The 20064-nt window shown below is 40.6% G+C and overlaps 1 protein-coding gene across 1 annotated transcript in view; it reads left to right on the top strand.

Moving 5' to 3' along the window:
- The window catches only part of LOC146677036 (protocadherin-9-like), a 164140-nt gene extending 146869 nt beyond the window's left edge, over nucleotides 1–17271 (top strand). Inside the window, exon 3 of the mRNA XM_085417839.1 lies at nucleotides 6818–17271. Coding sequence (XP_085273965.1) covers nucleotides 6818–7245 — 428 coding nt within the window. The 3' untranslated portion in view covers nucleotides 7246–17271. The remainder of the gene's footprint in view (nucleotides 1–6817) is intronic.
- The last annotated feature ends 2793 nt before the right edge of the window (nucleotides 17272–20064 follow it).

Here is a 20064-nt window from a genome sequence, read left to right as displayed (position 1 = left end):
GCGTAAAATGTCAGATACTCATCTGGAAATTATTTCCATTTCATACCACTGACATCTTCCCAAGCGGGGACACTGAAATCTAATTAGTTTGACCAGAAAATGGTGACCAAGGTAGCGGAGTGTATTATGCAGGGAGAGGGGTTGCTAGGGCGTGTGAGGGTCCCTGGGGTTAACTGGAACTCAAGAGTACAGATAAGGGCTACAGGGGGAAAAAACTCAGGAGGGCTACTCCATTTTAAATCGCCCTGACTAATAGAGGCAACCTTGAATTCAGTGTTTCAGCCCTCTGACAGCACCGAAGCCGAGCCTTGCCGAGGGTAGAAGGGGGAAGACAGATAGCGTTTCCTCCTCCGGGGGTTACCCCAGAACTTTTCAAACTTCTCATAAGAGCTGACAAGAAGGCTGAAGCCGCCGAACGATGCTGCAGCTGCAGCTGTTGGTGCTTCAGGGAACTTTTTAAACTGCTAAATGTTTTGTGATGTTTGTCACCCCGGGGAGGTCAGATGGTTAATCATACCAGTCATCTCAGTGCCTCTCAACAAAAACATTACGACCCCGCCCAGTGAGGGATTTGCTTTATGAGGCTTCTGAATGTACCCCGTGCGATCAGGCGCTCCGATCTTGGCGGCAGATCTTTTGAGTAATGCAGGTTGAGAGTTGGAGTTGCCATAGATCACAGTTGTTCAAACAAGACAGCCCTCACTGGACAACTTTCAGTGTTTACTCAGCACTACTGACGAGTTTCCATGATACTCCAGTCAAATTCAATCTTAATGATTTGGCCCTTGTCGAAATCGCTCAGCACATCACATCACCCCATTTTCCCCCACATCGTTCGTGCTGACTACAAGAACTTTTAGAAGCAGATCTTGTCAGTTAGCAGTCATCTTTGTGATGCATCTGGGCAGCTGTTTCCAAGGCCCTACCTAAATGAATGAGTTTAAATTTACTGGTCAAAGGTACATAAAAATGCAACTTAATAATGCTACTACACCACATACATTTATTCATGTTACGCAGATGCAGAGGTATATGACTATACTGAGTGAATATTTCTGCCACCACACAGCTGACCATGTGTGCCCCTACACTTTGGCAAAGAACACGAGAAATGTAAGGTAAAAAAAAAATGCAAGATGTTTTCTGGAAGGGGTTCATCCTCTGGGGAGCTCTAGTGTGTTCAGTTAGTTTCAAAAAAACGTTTTTCTTTTTTATAGAAGGGCAAATGCTCAAAATCTCTAATGATAACTAATGATGAAAATAGACCTCACATCAATTGAATTCAATTCAATGTTATTTATACAGCGCCAAATCACAACAGCAGTCGCCTCAAGGTGCTTTATGTTGCAAAGTAGACCCTGCAATAACACATACAGAGAAAACCCCAACAATCATATGACCCCCTGTGAGCAAACACTTTGGCGACAGTGGGAAGGAAAAACTCCCTACAGGAAGAAACCTCCTGCAGAACCAGGCTCAGGGAGGGGCAGCCATCTGCCCCGACCGGTTGGGTTGAGACATCGCGCATAAACAGTGAAGTCTCTCTGCATCCCGTCGACATAGTAAAATAGAAATACTGCTGTTGTAGAAATTTTTGCCACTGCTAATTTAAAATATCTTTTTTATTATGTTTTTGAGTTTGAGCTTGTTCTCTTGGTCATAAGGGTCATAAGGGTCATATCACAGACAGACATACTCTGACAACTTTACCAGTGCATGCTGTGGGCATCAAGCTGCAGAGCAAAGTTTGAGATGAAATGAACGAAAATGATATCAATACAATAAAGCAGTACAAGAAAATAGTCAGATATGAACTGAAAACATGCATTAATATAAACACGGTAACACTCTATGAAAGTAAATGAGTCCCACCAGCTTTAAGTCAAAGTTTGTGTCTAATTGATGTGGTGACAAAGTTCTCAGATAATTACATTTGTGCTTCAGCCACTAATGAGAGTCAGGAAAAGCAGGCGAGTCAGCAGCCTTCGCAAACATCTGATCAGCCTTCATGCTGTCTTTGATGAAGATCTGTGCTGAAGGAGCGGCGGCGGTGGTTGCAGCACCCAGCTAATGTCCACCAACAGAGGAAGGCCTTATTAGCCAAAATCGTTATTGATCTCACATCTTAGCCACAACCAACCCTAACCGCCCAAACTCTTCCTCCCATCGTGCTCGCCAATTAGCTATATCAAAAAAACAAGGCCAATTAGTGCTTGTGCCTAATTAGGACAAACATGACCCCCATCAGCCCTAATTCTGTGATTAGAGTTACAGATCACTGGGCCGAGGCCCGGATACAGGTTCACGCTCTGATTTGCTCCTGTACTTTTTAATGAGTTCAGTGAGTGTTTTGGAGTTTTGTTAGGTTGTATACCGTCTTTGATCATACTGGTATGTGCATGCATACGTACAGTTTCGTATAACTAAATAAACACATAGAGTACTCTGTAAATTGGCAAATATTGCTCAGAGTTAAAGGCCAGTGTTTGAAACTGGATTGAACATTTTTTAATCTCTGCACTTTCTATCGGGTCCTGATACATTTATTGTAATACAGATTTCTGCAGCATTAATTCTATTTGTGCACAATTGCACACCACCTGTTATGTATCACCTGTATCATATTTTATACACTTATTACTTATCACTGCTTTCTGAGACATCTTTAAAAATCGTTAGGAACGAATCCATGGTAAAAAGAAATGTTTCCGATTTAGAACCATAGAACCACCATTAGAGCTTTTAGAAGCTCTTATTGTGAGACATTTAAAGTCGTGCTAATGTTACTGCTAATTGGTAATGGCATTTATCTGTCGTGAAAGGAAAGAGATTATTATATCTTTTGAAAAATAGAATATAATAGAATAGCCCTTTATTGTCAGTGTACATGTAAAACAAAATTGTAGAACTAGAAGACTTCATTGGTATCTGTATTCTCATACAGTTAACAAAGCGTACCAGTTCTTCTGAAGGGACAGGTGGCCAAAATTTGGAAAAAACACAAACCGTGTCAATATATGAATAGAAACAAGTAAAAATGTCAAACATCATTAAATAGATACATGTATTTACATTTTTTCCACCTAATTGTAACACACAGATGTGATGTACGGTATTTTTGACCAGACTTGCCTGCTTTCATTTGAAATGAGGCATGAAACAACAGTTTGATTGAACTGTGCTGTGACTGCAAAGATCGAACAGAAGGTGAGCTTCCTGTTTATCTCCTGTTACTCTTGTAAACATCACCTGTTCAAAGATGGCTCCCCTGAGAAAAACACTCCACTCTGACAGTGTCGGAGAACTCGCGATGACAAACAGTGACAGACAGAGGGGCTGAACCTTCCAGGAGGAACATCTGTAACTCTATTTGGCAGGGTTAGTGCAAGATCGACTTATAGACAGAACAGATTATTTTGAAATAAATGGGTTTAAAAGTAAAAAGCTTAAAGTTGAAAATAAGGGAGGTCACTGAAGACCTGCCTGAATTAACCTGTCCTGTATCATTTGATGCCACTCTTAAACATGTAGAACCGTGAACACAAAAACCCTTATACTAAACATTAAGTGAACAAACCCTTGTTATAGAATTTTTTTAAACTTGTGCAGAGTCTCGAGATCGGAAAGGAGAACAGCCTGCATAGAAAACACACCAAATCTCAGCTGTTCAAAGCACTTTCAGCTCAGTTGTGGCACTGGCACGATCTGCTCTGGTAGCCAGATGTGGCCCAACAGCACACCTCAAGTTTGCCACATAAAACTCAAGCCGTGCTTTGAGTTAGCAGGATTAGCCAAAGCCAAATGTGGCCTAAAGGAAACTGTAAGTGCAAGGCCACATTTGGGCCAAATGGTGATTGCTGTGTGGGAGGACTAGCTTTAATTATGAGATCAGATTTGACACCGTCTGTGGTGGCCTGCATGCATTACCTGGCCTGTAATCTGTTTGTCAGGGGAGCAGGATGGGTAAGATCAAATTTCCTGAAAGTCCAGAGAGTGTGAAGCTTTTTGGGCTCAGCCTCTGTTTTGATAGTGACAACTCGAAAGCTTCAGTTTAATCTGCCTAAATCTGCAATCATGTAAATCTGTGTCACATTAGCTATTATAAATAATTTAGGTCATAAGTACTGTAAATATCAATCCCTCAAATTACAATTGAAAGTAACTTCCATGCATGTGTATAACCACGAGGAAATGCTGGCGTGTAAATGCTGCCTGCCAGTATTCCCTTGTTCAGTGGGCACTGGTTAAAATGCTACAGAGCCGAATGTAATATTTGCTCCTGGAAGACTTTTCTAATAAAGTTTCTACTGTTCTCCCACCGGCAAAGTCGATGGCAGTGATCGCAGCTTTAGTTTAACAAAGTTCCCGTGCACACAGTAGTCCAGCTGAACTCAAGTGCTGAGTCCTTCGTCTGTTGTTGTGGAAGTGAGTCAAGTTTGGAGTGTGTTCAGCTGTACAGCTCTGAGGCAGTCCGTGCTCTATAAGCCTCCTGCTGACACGACGTTTGGAGGCAAAGCACTTATTAAACAGCCGCTCTGAACTCGGCAGCCACTCGCACATGACTTAACATTTTTGCAAGCACCTTGCTTTTGCATGGGAAGTGCTTAAAAACTAAAATCCATGGCAGCGGCGGCCGTGAGAATACGGGAGGGGAAGCGTTGAAAAAAGACAGAGCGCGTCCGCTACTCAGCACTCCGCGGGATTAGAACGCACACATCAAGCCGCAAACAGACAGAAAAGCCGACTGTAGCTCCTTTTTTGCAAAAAGGAGGCAATGAATTTCAATTATGCATGAAGCAGAGGCCATTTTGGGAAATAAGTGCCATCCCCCAGGAGGACCGCCACCTCCTCTGCCCCCTCTTGAGCCCCTAGCCTCTAGTATCAAAGAATGATCTAATGTCACGCACAGGAGAAAGGTTACTTTCTGCATACGCATTGATATTTCTGCTTCCATCTCTGACCTTTTTCCACTCTAAGCTGTGATTTCTTTAAAATGCGAACTCAGCCCCGCGTCTGTCTGTCAGTCTCCATCTGTCTGCCTCCGTACCTCAGAGGTACCTCAGAGGTACAGGATGAGAAGCTTCAACAACTTACAGAAAAACAAAAAAAGAAAATCCAGATTTGAGAAATCGTGACCGTAATAATCACACACTAAAACACAGATGTTTTTTTTCTGCAGCCATCATCTTTCATTATGTCATTTTTCTTTTTCAAGAACAAGGCAGTAACAGAATTGTTATTTTAGCCTTAAATGGCTGTTTGCGAAACCTAATTAATATTTTAATGAACCTGAGCGTGTTTTTCCCTCCTTCACTAAATCAGCTGATCCTGTTTCACGCTCAGCGCCCATCGTTGGATCTGCGCATTCCTTCTGTCAGCAACAAATTCCTGGCACTTTGTGAACTATTAGTGACTTTAAAAATACACAGAGCTTTAATTAATTTTCTTCAAATAGAGAGAACTGCGTGTGGATAAAGGGGTAATGACAGTTTTAATCAGCATCTCCTGCTCTCGCCAGCCTGTACACAGCTGAACTGTGACACTGCACTTGCAGTTTTGTTAGATTTTACAGAACAAAAGCATCATTTATGAGATCTTTGGATACATAAATACCAATATTTATTCAGCAAACACATTTATCTGACTGTAGTCAAATGCAATTTACAACCAACTTTGGCTTTTAGCTGCAAACTCTCAGGGGAAATTATTCTGCTACATAAGACAAAATCCCACAGATGAGCATTAATGCACAAAACAGCAAGTAAAGTTCAACCTAATAAATAACAATAAAAAAGAAAGACTTGCAGACACACATTTGTTACTGCTGGAGGTATTTATATGCATATACCTGGAAAAAAGTGCTAGCCTATAGTAACCGGAATCCAAGCTTTATCATAATAGGTTGCAAAGAAGAAAAAGCATCAGAGTCCAGCTTGCTCTCTTCAAATCTGAGAAAGGAAATAATGGGCATATCCATCCCGAACTTAAATACAGATCTTAAATCCTTGTGTCCGTATCCCCGGCCTGTTCAATCAAATTCTGCAGATTTGCAAATGTAATCAAAACTCCCATCTTCAAAGCTTCATTTGTATTTTAGCCAATATTCATATAGCTAAGGTGACATGGAGTGACAATCAATTCTAAAGCTTCTCTGACTTTTTATTTATTAGCTTTAAAAGGTCCAGGTTTGGGGCCTCATTTGCTGAGATGAGACAACAACAACAACAACAAGCGACGGGACACTACCTATACAGCTCAGAATAGCAGACAGACACCGTTAAAGACCATTCCACAAAAAGACACATTACAGGCGCTTCTCTTCACAGATGTGGCAAATAATAGCATTTTGTCAAAGCTGCTGTTGTGTACAAGCATAAGATGTCCTTTGGCAGCAGTGTGTAACCCACTGGGTTATGACAATAGTGAGATGGGGCTGTCACTGCAAATATATTTTTCTGCAGTGGTTGAGTGTGATGTGCTCCTTTTAACCCAAACCTTGAGAAAACACCAAAAAACACTCTTTCTAACCCTAACCGAGTAGTTTAAAGTGTCTAAACCTCACCCGAGAGTAATAGTGGAAACAAAAGCAGGACAGGACTTGAACTTATCCCACCCAAATCCTTAAAACCTCCTAATCTGGATCGCTATTGTTGCAGCTGGTGCATCAAGCCCAGACTAGAGTTTATTATTTATTATCTCAGGGTTTTATGTGAAACCTCTGCACCGTAATGTCATCTTCATCTCCCACCTTTCCTCGCGCTGCTGTTTCCACGGTACTCATGCTTTCTCTTCTCTGTTTTGTTGTGTCTCTCTGCAGATCTCAGGCCTCTTCCCGACGTGGCAATGACCGGTAAATGCACCCGGGAGTGCACCGAGTTTGGCCACTCTGACTCCTGCTGGATGCCCGGCCAGCCTTCTCCCAACCGCAAGGTATCCAAGAATGCCCCCAAGCTCTCCACCTTCGTGCCTTACCAAGAGATGGACGGGCAGGAGCAGCTGATGGCCAACGGCAGCCCCAAGCCCCTGCCGATGGAGGAGCGTGGACCAGGTGGTGGCGGTGGTGGCAGCAGCTCCAAAGTGGCCAACATGCGTTTCATGACACCCTACAGCAGTGCCTACCCCAGTGGCGGAGATTCATCCAGTAAAGACTGTGGCATGGAGGAGATCCCGCTGAGCCAGGCGGTGGAGTACCACTCAGCTACCACTCCAACCGGCCAAACCTCCAAGAGGGAGATCTACCTGTGAGGGCACAGCTCTCCACCTTAAAACCCACACTCATCGCCCAGCGCTCCCCATCGCCCAGCTGCTCCCCACCACCTGTCGCGCCCCCTCACAGCTGCCCCCTGTGCCTATAACTTGCTGTGCCACAGCACCTACTCCCCCTTTTACCTTTTTTATAAATGCATCTACCTACAAGGCTTTAGCCCCCTCCACCTCTACCCACAGACATCCCCACCCCCTGCAAAAACCAATCACATGTAAAATAGAAGAAATTCAAAATCAATTAATGAAAATGCGGCTTGAGCTGCTTTGGAAGGAATGTAAACTACACCACATTGTTGTGATAATTTAAATGGGAAACTATTTAGCTACTCACATTTTTCAGCTGGATTTTTTGTGTTGCTTTAGCTTTGTTGCTGTGTGGGACCGGAAAACGGAAAAAAACAAAAAACAAACCTTCCGGGGGGTGAAGGGAAATAACTTCTTGTAAATCCTACTTAAGTATACTGTGTATTGCTATCTATCCTCATTTTCTTTTTTTGGATTTACTTTTCTTTCTAGTTTTTCTCTGTCACCTTCGAAGACACAGGGAAATATTATGTTTTTAAGCCAAGTTGCATCAAATCAACTGGCTTATTTTTGTCAGGAGCAGCTCATCGTTAACGTGAGACATTTGTAGAAAGACAGCTGTTTTCCAATCTTGAGATATTTAGGGTTTCTTTTCTTTATTTTGCTGTGGAGAAGTCTTTTTTTCATTGTACAGGCTGTAAATATTACAAACAGTGACAGTGGAAACTGCTGTGGCAGAGCGGATCTGTGGCCGTTAATCTTTCTGCAGCTCTTCATGTAACACTGGACTGAAAATGGTTGCATGTAGAGAGAAATGATGCCGTGGCATTCGCCGTCACACTGCAGGAACCTGGACTCTTGAGCATCACCAACGGTGCCGAGTTACAAACACAAGACTTTTTAATCATTTTTCCTCTGCTGTCCAACACTGGAACACGGTGGAATTTACGTTAACGAGGAAGCAGAAACATTAGAGGCGCACCGATACAACTTCATACAGAACTGAAGGAAACCTAAGTGCTTCTTTCAGAGTCTCAGAATCTAAGAAGCGATTATATTATTCATGCTGTTGTCAGTAGTATACCATAATATGATAAACTTAAACATGAATGTTACAGAAGGGTATCCAAAAATAGTCAAATGACGGTTTTCTTGCATCAAACTGATCATTTTTCTTTCTGGCATCGAATTATCTTCGATGCCATGATACATTCACATGTGAGAGACCTAAAAGTTTAAAGTGTTCAGCTTAAGGCAGCATTGTTCATCGTAAAGAAGAAATGATTACTCTGTTTATTGTGCAGTTTCTGATAACGGATTGATTACGAGCATTTGCATTAATGAAGCCGAAAAGGTTAAAAAAAAATTTTAAAAAGCTTTTCAAATTAGTTAGAGTTTCGGCTTCTCCAGTCTGAAGACTTCCTGCTTTTCTGTATATCATTCTGAACTTAAGTGAGTAGCTTTTAGTTTGTCCAGTGGCTCCAGATCTCACAGATCTTTTGAGATTAAAATTTATAATCCAGTTGATCCAAATAAACAACTCAATAAAGTGTTAATGGAGAATCGTCATAGCTGTAGCTCTAGTCCGTGACAGCCTGTAAGCTTTTATTTCAGACTCAATAAAAAGTTTGTCTTGTGACATCACAGGAAAGGTTTAGAAGGAATTCAAATACCAGGGTTCACACTCCAGGGAGCAGAACATGACCTGTGCATTGCAATCTGTTGGATCTCAACATTTCTGATGTTTGCATCATCCCCAAAGAACATGAATGTTCAGGCATTATTTCATAAAAATCTTCTTGTAGTTGTGAATCAAACCATAATCATCCTTGAGATTCATCCTCGGAAGACCATGAATATCCACAGGGAGTGTAATATTGCTCTGTTTGCTACCACTTTAGGGTGCAGTAATGGGTGAATGAGGCTTGTAGTATAAAGTGCTTTGAGTGCTCAAGGAGAGTAGAAAAGCACTTAATAAGTATGAGGCCATTTACCATTTTAAAGCGTGCAGGAAGCATTACTGATTTTATTTGCTTCTTCAGAGGTGATCATCATCAGCATCACATCCATGTCGTACTTCTTACCACTGCTAGCTTGGAAGGCCACAACGTCGGGAGCTCACTTTTAGAAAGTATTTGAATATAATCTAAGATTAATGATTTCCAAAATCTTCACTTAATCTTTCAAAGCTTAGCAGAGAGCGGAGATGTTGTTCGCGATGCCTGTTTTGTTTTTGGAGGCAGTCCCACAAGCACAAAGCAGCTGTAGGTTTCCTGATGCTGACAGTCCACAGAGTGTTATGGCTCCTTTATCCTTTACAGCTGTGGTGGGCTTCAGTGTGCTTGTGGTGACTGTGGTGAATGTTTCCCTGCTGTTTTTCGAGCTTGAAGGAAGAGCTCTCCAGTCTTTGTCGCCGCTCGTTATTTCCCACCTCTTTACCTTCTCAGTGTGAGGCCGAGCCGTGCGGCGTTTAGCAGAAGTATTTATTAAACCTGTTAGCTGTGTGCAGCGGGGGAGGTGGCTGCCATTTCCTGCAGTGCTGAAGTCGCATAGGAATGCAGGATTAATGACACCTGTACAGGCTCGAGTCCGCTAACACCCTCTCCGCACAGCACAGCACAGCACAGCACAGAAACTCTAATTACAACCCGAGGCTTGGCATATTACCGGCAATAATTTGCACCAGTAAAAGTGAGCTGGTTTGGAAGTTCATTCATTCTGAGGCTCATGTTAATGGCTGCTGAGGATAATGTGAGATTTCACCTGTAGTGATGCACGCCAGCTGGGAGTGGATGGATGAAAGGAAAGGCACAGTGAGAGAGTGTGCTGCAAAAAAATCTCCCGAACAAGTCATTTAGTCTCACACTGAACTGGAAAGTCATAAAATAAAGCAAAAACTGTGGTGAGATTATTTTCATCGGCGTCCATCCCTACCTGGGATTTACCTGACAGCTTCTCAGGCAACTGATTAAAACATTTACATTTACTCTGATGTATATTTTCATGAAGGCTTGTATAACTCCAACCTAGAATCAAGGTCAGATGTTGAGTTTTATTGAAGAGCCATTTCAGAACATGCACATATTCACCCATAGAACTACTTCCAGCAAAGTACAACTGATGGCTGAAATTAAGCAACATATTTTCAGAATTTACAAGAAAGTCGTTCAATTTTGTTCACTTTTCTCAAGGCCCTCTCTTTAATTTTTATTCTCTTTTATTCATGTCCCCATATAAAACTACTACCCATAAACGCAGACAGTAAGATAGGCATTAACCAGTCCATGTGTGATTGTCAGCTGCATCAGAAGAATCCACAGTCTGTGAGACTCTCGGCTAATAGAAGCATGGCCGCCTCTGTTTGTGTCACCAGAGAGATAATCACATAACACAAAAACTCTGCTTTGCATTTAGTCTGAACACAGCATAACATGCACCTTTTTCTTTTTGCATTTTTGGGCCTGGAGAAGAAATAGTAATGCACATCTACTAGGTGTCCATAATTAGAAATTTCAAATTATAAATCCCTTTGCCTTAACAGCTTCATCAAATTAAGACTGTACAGAGAATATAACTCTTCATGTCTTCTAATAATTGTTGAAAGGCGCTACAAAATCTGGTAATGTTGCAAAGACTGGTTAAAATGAAAAGTGGATGTGCAGACTCTGCATCCAAAAAAACTGATTTTGATCTGTAATCTGAATACCAGCAGATCTGCCTGACCCACTCGATTCTGGAAGGAGACAGATGTACCTTTGGGCTTCCGTCAGGAAGGGCGTTCAGCATTAAAAAAATCTAACAAATGAAACGTGCGGAGCTGCTCACTGTGACGAGCCATTGGGAAAAAGAGAACAGCTGACAGTAGCTTTATCCACAGATTTGTCAGTCCATCAATTAAAAAAGAAAATGTTCATTTTAATTAAAAAAAACCTCTTCAGTTAATCCTACACATATATGGGACTTATACATGACAGATATTAAATTCTGCTAGAAAGTGAATCTGCCTCATGTTGTCATTTCCAGAACTGCTCCTTTCCAGAAAAAGGCAACAGATTTGTGACTGTCTCACTCACACGAGCACAAAAGTCTTGATGAGCCTAAATGACTAGTCATTAATGTTTTACAGCATGTGACATGAACATCCTTTTCTCACAATCAAAGAGGGAACATCAAAGCGATGCCAACAAGCTGAGCTGCCAGCGAAGAAAACACGGCAAATTGGGGCTATCGGAAGGGTCACGCAGAGGTCGTGTTATTGTTCTATTAGGCAAACAGTCGCCTTCACCAAGAGTTTCACAGTGATTCATGGCGCTGCCTTTTTGCTGTTGTTTTTGATGCATAATTGCTTCTTATTTTAGCATTTAGCATTTGGTGTATTGAAGCTCTCCGTGTGGGCTGTGTATGGTTCAAAGCGAGGTTTCTCCGTTGCCTCGACAATATTTGATTTTTGATTGATGCATCTCCCTCTTAAGAACCTGCACACACGGTCATTGTGTTCTGCATATAAGTCAGCCATCATTCAGCCACCATTCAGTCCCCACTGTGACACAGATTTAGAGTTCATAGGCCCCAGCGCCGCTCCTCGCCTTCCCCGTTCTTCCTCGGGTGATTTAAAGCTCAGAGTTCGGATTGATTATTTACAGGCCAACCTTAGAGGCCCATGTTGACTTTCCTCCTTCCTTTTCCCCTTGCCACGCTTCAAATTCAGCGTGAGTGAGTAATTATATTATTTTCTGTGATGCTTACCCACAGCCTGGATGGGCGATAAACTCCCAAGTGCCCGACGTCTTATGCTGTGCACGGCAAAGATAGGGGAGAGGGGGAGAGGTCATATAGCATCGGTAGGACCTCAGCTCTTTCGCAGCAATTAACCCCAGACAAAGAAAAATGAACCCTGGTAATACCTGATGACCTTTGGTGAACTCTGCTGTCGCTGTTTGCTCTTTAGGCCTCCCGTAGTTTTGCTTGTGCATTAAAGCAAACGCGGGTACTGCTGGCATGTTTGCACAGTCACATCAGGCTTATGATGCTTAATACAGGCATGAAGAAATGTGTCAGGGCTTGAGCGTTCCTATATTAGAGGTCCAAAAGTACGTGGACACCTAAATGTTCGCGTCTTATTGTTAAACATGTGGTTACAATAACAACCTCTGGAGCTGAAAAATGAAGCAAAGTGTGAACTGTCAGAACTCCCATGTTTACTGCAGCCTTGTGGACAACGTCCTCCAGTTCTAGGGTGAATTATAATTACTATTATTATCATCATTATTTTAATATTATTATCATTTTAAATTCATATGGGTGTGTGGCCACTTTGATTGACCAAATTAGCCATTCAGTACCGGCTTGTCCTCACCTTTGTTAATCTGAGTCGCTAAACTGGACTTCTCAATTGTAGTTGTGCTGTCGGTGTACTTTGAGCATTTCTAATGTGCTTACTGGACAAATGAAATAGCTTACATTGCGATACAGCCCATACAAGAAGACTTTGCTTCCACTGTGATGTATGAATTTCAGTATTTCATTTGTATCTCAGCAGATGAGTGGGTCTGTGTGTTGAGGTGGAGTGCTAAGTAATCAGCTTACTATGATGCTTCAAAATGTGGAGCCCACAGCCAATGGGAGAGGTCATGGTGGCTACATCCATCCATATACAGTCGATTACATCATGATGGGTACCAGCAGATTTTGGAACCCAGTAACAGAAATTTGCAGTTGTTTGGTAACAAAGCCTGTCATGTGGTCCAGCTTATCCCAAAGGTGTGAGCTGTGGTTGCGGTCAGGCTCAGGTTACAGCAGAGTGGGAAAACCATTTTGAGAAAATCTTTCTTCTTATGTTCTTTTTTCAAGTAAAGCACAGAGTCAAACTATGAAGTTCAAAAAAATCTGAAAAAAAAAATGTTGATTAGTTCAGATACAACCAGCCATATCATATACGGAACAGTCATTTCAGACTTTTTTGCAATGTTAGGTAAAAACCCCACGTCAAAAGGAGAACCAGCAAGAACTTGGCAACAGTCAGTGTTGGGTGGAACACATTGCTGTAATCACATTACATCTTTCAGTAATGCAGAAATTAAATGTGGGTGTATGCAGACTCCAGCCCAGCAGCCAGAGACTGAACGTCAGCAGGTAACAGAGGCAGTGATGAGCAGTCAGGGTTACACCTCAGTTTCTACCTGTTCATGTTTCTAAACTAGAATCATTGTGGCGATGGCTTTGAAGTCTCTTTTCCATCTTTGCTTTGTGCTGTGTTCATATGTAAATACTGAAGGATCGTATATCCTCATCAGGAATAAGGATTTATGTTGGTGTGTGGGACTGTAGCGTGAGGTTTACATTAACTGGTGATTATGAGACAATGTGTTTCAGATACGCCTGCATAGTAACAAGAAATTAATAAATGAGTAGTGTAACAAATTACTTTCTCTGGTGAGCATACTGCATTACTTTTAAGAAACATGACAAGTAATGTGTAATGCATTACTTTTTTTTAAGTAAAACAGGGTTCCAGTGAGGAAGGAGAAATTCTTTTTACTATAAAGACCCCTGAGCCAACAGAGCCAGGCTCAGGGAAAGGCAGCCATCTGGGCCTACAGCAGCATAACTAAGGGAGGGTTTAGGGTCACCTAATCCAGCTTTATTAAAAAGGGATGATAATCTGAGGCTAATATTAAAAGTAGACACAGATTTTTATTTATTTATTTATTTTTTGGAGGGGGGGCACGATCTAAAACATTGCATGACCATAAGTGTTTGGTGTCTCAAACAAGCACTTCCTGCTCCCTGGTGGAACACGTGAACCCCAAAATCCACCACCACCCATCAGCCCCTAGCAGAACACAGGTGTCTCTGCATGCAGTGCACTCACATCCTGCTGCTTTTAAATAGAGGGAGCTTTCCAGTTACAGAAAAAGAGTATATCTGTGTTTATTTCTGATTCTGCCAAAGTATAGAATATTAGATATTCCAGAATAAATATAGATGATAAAAATATTCAGCTGGGCCTGAGAGAAAGAAATAAAACAGCAATTTAATGTATAATCTTTTTATGGAGCTTGAGTCAGCTGCAGTTCGTCCTTTCAGTCAGCAAACACAGACATGAGGAGCTTTATAAAAAAATCTGATGCGTTATCAAATATAAGCATCTCTAAGGGAAAGGATATTGATCAGAAACTGTATTTGACATTCATAGCTGAGTGCAACTTAATGCATATGTATCTACAGTTTTCTTTCCTTTTTCCGCCTTCATACTTCTGTGCAGCTTTTACTAATAAAACGCAGCAAGTTTACCTCTCAAAATCATTCGTGAAAACTGTTTTAGGATTAAAACGCAGACCTTAAATTAAAAATGTGCTTTTTGCCATTTCAAAATGTTTTACCACCAAAACAAAAAAACATTGGTTTACCCTTGATGTATTATTAACAGCTAAAGTGCCCTACCATAGTTTGCTTCTGAAACACTTTATAGACTGATTCATGACTCCAACACATAAACATCTCCCAGGAACGGTTTATTTTTAAAATACACATTGGTTTACTACTGACAGGCATTATTTATGTATGAAATCCACAGCTGTACTTAACAGTGGAGAAAAGTTTGCTTTCCTAAAACGCAGACTGTCTCAAGTCGTCAGACTCTTAAAGCTGAACTTATTTATAGTCATTGCTTAACAATGACACGAGTCGTTGTGACATACCTTTGACATACACGTGTTACCAACTCTCGAGCCTTACTCATGGGTTGTTTTGGCGCTCTCACCTGAAGCTTAAATTCACTTTAAAGAAGCAAAAAAGAAGCAATCTAATCTTCCAAGGCTAAGATAAAGAAGGATTATGTTGAACTCTAAATCATGAAAAGTCACTCAAATTTCAACACAAAGATCAATGGATAAGCAACAACCAGCTCTTAAGTGGATGCTGTTGCTTTGTACAACAGTCCAGAGTTGTTCATTAGATCAGCTTTAGGAGAGTACAGTTTGAGACGCAGTCTGTAGTTCCTACTTTTAAAACATTTTCATGAACAGCCCTGATCCAGCTGTGAAACTCTGGTGGTCCCTTTATGGATCACGTCTATATCTGTGAGTTCAGCTGAACGGTGGATTTTACAGTTTGAACAAAAGGTGAATGTTTTTGGTTTGCGAGTTACTCGGTTTTGCAAAAGGTTCACTTTGTTCTAACACACAACGGGATTGATTTAATTCAGCATTTTTCCCTCCTCGGGCTGACTCTGTCAGCGGTGTCGTGAGTCTGTCGGTAACATAACGACTCAGTGAATTCATCTTTCCTCTCTCTTTCTTCTGCCCACTTATATTTAGACCGGAACCACTTTGTGGCTCTCGTGTAATCAGTGTTTTTATATCTGGGGCGTTTGCATTGATAATTGTGTTTAAGTCACAGAAATAAACGGCAGCTTTCAAAGGGAAACAAGAGACCTCTGTTTATTTTTGAAATTCTTCATAACTGCCACATCTCTGCTTTGCCTGATCTATTTAAGGGTCAGTTTTACGCTCAATGTTGACTTTTGTAAACAACTTTAAAGAGGCTGAACTAAGTGTACTTGAACCGTCATGACTTTTACCACTTTGAGCACCAGAAGCCTGGGTCCTACATTGAATATTACTGCATCAGACTCTAAACTCATGTTTGAGGTTTAGTTATTATTTTTGATGAAAAGACCATTTGGCCACCATTTGAACGCCATTGTCACCATGCTAATTTGATTTGCGTGACGGTAACCGGTGGATTCTTTGACTTGCACTTCTGGTGTGCAGAAGTCTACAGAATAAAGGCGGGCGATCACATGAGAGCTGCAGACGAGTTCCACATGAAATCACGTGATAGACTTTGGAGTGGCTTGCTGTTTTTTGGTTGTGTATTATACTGAGGCTGGAGTCTCCGCAGTCGAAGCTTCAGCTGAGCATGAAACAAACCAACTTTATAAATATTATACATTTTTGTTGTTGTCACAGTTGTTTTATCAATGTTATGGAATCAACACTGCTATAGACATACTGTATGAATATAATTGGTTGTTGCTGTTTTCTTACCAGACGCGGCATGTAAATGATGATGATGATATCTGTTTTCTGAGCAGGCAGACTGGACTCTGTGTTTTCTATTTCTTTACTCCATCGTGACTGAAAGCCAGACCCGGCAAGCTGAATGGAGAATGTGAAAGTTTAGTTATTTTGCGATTACACAATCAATAAAATTAAATGTTGATTTCCCAAAACATAAAACAGTTGATCTCGACAATAAGACGAGAGCCACGTCTTGGTTTGCGTGAAATGGATCTTTGTCGACGGTGCCTGCAGACACCTTTACCATTATGCGATCTCTTTGGGTGATGCAACAAAAAAAGGGGAAGAATACAAAATTACAGAATCACGTACTTATCTCACGTAACTACGTCGATTTTTCTGGTAATGATGAGCAAAGGATGTGACATCTGGAGAGAAACTAAAGTAAACAGAATTTCTTGGAGCTCCTAAAGTGCTAATCTGTGCTTTTTATGTGTTATTTTGTGTGCTGAAATTAAAAGGACTTTAAGGGCTCCATTAAAATTCTTTGAAGAAAGGAATTAATCAGTTTATAATCACTTCTTTTGATGTCATTTATTTATCTCCCAGAGATATCTGATGGTTACAAAAAGAAGAAAAAGAGAAGAAATCGGGACCGCAAATCAGCCAAATCAGTGAAAAAATAACTACAAGGTTATCATCATCACACAAAGTGATGTTAGTGGAGATAACTATTGTATAAGGGGTTTTTTGTTGTTGTTGTTTTTCTTTTTTTTTTGAGAAAGGCAAAGTTATTTATTTGAGATGTGGTTGTGAGAATTTTTTAGGGTCCTAAAATTATTTTGTTGTAACCTTGGAGGTAAAAATCCCAGAAAACAAATTCTAAACGGTGGCATTGGGCTTCCTTGTGTGAAGAATGTTGTAAAGATTCATATTGTTTTAGAAGAGAAGAAAACAGCAGGACAGAACCGCCGAATCACTTTTCGTCTTTACAGGAAGTCCACGTTTGTAGCCTAATTGTTGGTTGGTTATATTTATATAGGAAAAATGCTAGTGATGCCTTGTTTTTTGTACAGTTTTATGTACATGCAAGTGTAGGTTTTTTAAAAAAAAAATGTCAATAAAAAAAATATATATATTCAAACAACATGAAGGAAGTCTGACCTTGAACCTGTAGGATTATATCGTCTCAAGTACCGTAGGCTCTATTAAATGTAGGAGTGATGCGTCAGGCTCAGAGCGGAGGTTGGCAGTGCGCCTCCTCCAGTCACCCGTCTGCTTTACCGCTTTCTGTTCTCTCATGTTCATCTCAGCCGAGTCTTAAGACAAACTGTACATGAATTTTTGTTGTTTTCAGTCTTTTAATTTTCTTGGAGGAAGTTGGGTAATGTGTTTGTTTGAGCCTCATCTGTTCTCTTTTGATCAACATTCGCATGTTTGAATTTGAAAAAAAAAATGTGGTCTTTTATTTTTGCTGAGCAAATCAAAGAAATGATATCTTGTAATTACTCCTTCCTTATAGCTTTACAATAAAATACATCAGTCAAAGAAACATCCCGGCTGTCGCTCAGTTTGTCTTGCAGGTGTCAGTCTGCAATGAAATCACGTGTTTTTACTAGAAAACAATGTGGCTTGCTCTTATTGGCCAGCATAAAATCTAGAATACTGGATCCGTTGTTTCTGATTAAGAAATGTTGCTATGCACGTTTCTGCAGTGAATAAATGTCTTTGGCATATTTCTGTGCAGCGCAGGTCAGCAAAGCTCTTGGGACAAATCTGAACGTGCCAATCAAAAACAAAAGCCTCCTGTAAATCTCCCTGCCACTGAATGTGCCAGAGTGCAAAATCACACAAAAGAACCAATCAAATAAATATCAAAAACTGCGACTTGCAGTGCCTTCAACCATTCAACGATGCAAGGGTGGGTGGTGCTGTCCTGAACAATAGCGTATTTTCCCAACGTCAAAATCTCTGATTTTATAAAAGTGGGAAGACATTACAGCCTTCATCACACTTTTAAGAAAATAATCTGAACGAACTCAAATACAAGGACCTACGTTACCTTCATGAAGCAATTCAAATATACAGTAATGCCTTGTAACAGGATGTCTGTGATCCATTTACACTATCACACGTTTAAAGTCACCAACACAGCGTACCAGGCTGAAGCTGTGTTAGAGTAAAATTGTAGGTTATGAGGTGATTTCCAAACAGTTTGCAGTTCCTCATTTTACAGTGAGAGAGATTCACAAGTGAAAAACATTCAAGGTGCTTGCCAATGTTCCAATGAGTGGACCTACCAGCAAATTCACATTGAGGTGGAGCCTGCCTTTGAGCATCGCACGTTCTGATCTCAGACAGGTTAGGATGTTAAATAAAAAACTGGAAACAGGAGAAACACTGAACAAGTGTGGTTTGTTTCCAGGAGAAAAGCCTCTTCTCTCTAAAGAGAACATGGCTGCACAGCTTAGCTTAGCAAAGCTCCCCCTGAACAAACCACAAGACTATATATAATAATATTTTGTGGAAAACTCATGCATTGCCATTAAAAAAAAAAGAAAAAAGTGAAATAGCAAAATTCTATGTGATAACTTTTTTGTAGTTGTACGTTTATCCACCAGTCTCCACTGATGATGATGACATCATATCCTTGTTTCAGTGGAGGACATTTTATTTATTCTAAAATAGTTATTAGACTGTAAATCTATAAATTCTTATTATTATTATTATTTTTTAAAAGCCCCATACACTGATGTTTTCACAGCTCACACCACTACAGTTGGATGAGAACGAGCATTTGAAGTCTAAAGTCAGAGAACCAGCAGGTCTAATTTTGCTTTCATGAGTTAGTTTGTTAATCGCTTTTTTATTAAGCTGATGCACAAATAACAGCTGACTGAAGTAAATGTGATGCTCTGTGTCCACATGAATACCTTGATAATTTATGTTAAAAAAAAAGACACAATTCACACAAGCAAACAAATTTTAAAAAGTGAAAACTTTTATTTGGAGAGAACATTTTAAGAACCAACAAGGTTTATGAAATTAAAAAGAAACATGATTAAGTCATATACCTGCTATATATGCACTCATGCACTCATCCATAGGTCAATAACTTTGTCATGAAGTGATGAACATAGGAACTGTGCTTAATATTTCTTGTATACCTCTTGTTTCAAAATGTGCAGCTTTTACTTTGAAGGCGACCTGTCGCTGTGTCTGGTTTGTCTTGCTCTTGTTCGCTGATGTCTTGGTGCACAGATCTACATCACACGCCCTCGTCCATATCCAAAGTGACCATATGAAAAACAAAATGTACACATTATTTAGACAATATTTGCATCTGAAGAATAAATTCACATGTATAACCATCTATATTTGCTTAACGGGGTCAAGGAAAATAGGGAACACCCACAAACTGGCGTTTCTCATTATACAACTTGAACAACTGCACATGAATTATACTTTTTACATTGCAGACTCCCTTCTGTGAACATCCACTGTACAAACCAAAGTCTAAAATAGTTTCCAGGAAGATTGCAAGGATTTAGGCTCTCAGTCACTGGATGTGCTTTTAGGAAAGCTGAAATGAGTCAGTCAATAAAACTGTGAAAAATAAATAGAATTGGGTTCGATGACACAAAAGAATTTGCAACAGCCATTAGCTTGTCACAAGAATGATGTTCATGTTCCTGCTGTTCACTTAGTTAAACACGAGCCTTGTTACATGTGTCGCTTCAGAACGGGGACA

Source organism: Rhamphochromis longiceps, linkage group LG2 (assembly GCF_057381845.1).
Source record: "Rhamphochromis longiceps isolate RC_006_pf linkage group LG2, R_longiceps_female_GT1.1, whole genome shotgun sequence".
NCBI lineage: Eukaryota > Metazoa > Chordata > Actinopteri > Cichliformes > Cichlidae > Rhamphochromis > Rhamphochromis longiceps.
The sequence above is the reverse complement of the archived record's forward strand: the minus strand, read 5'-3'. Positions and strand labels throughout refer to the sequence as shown.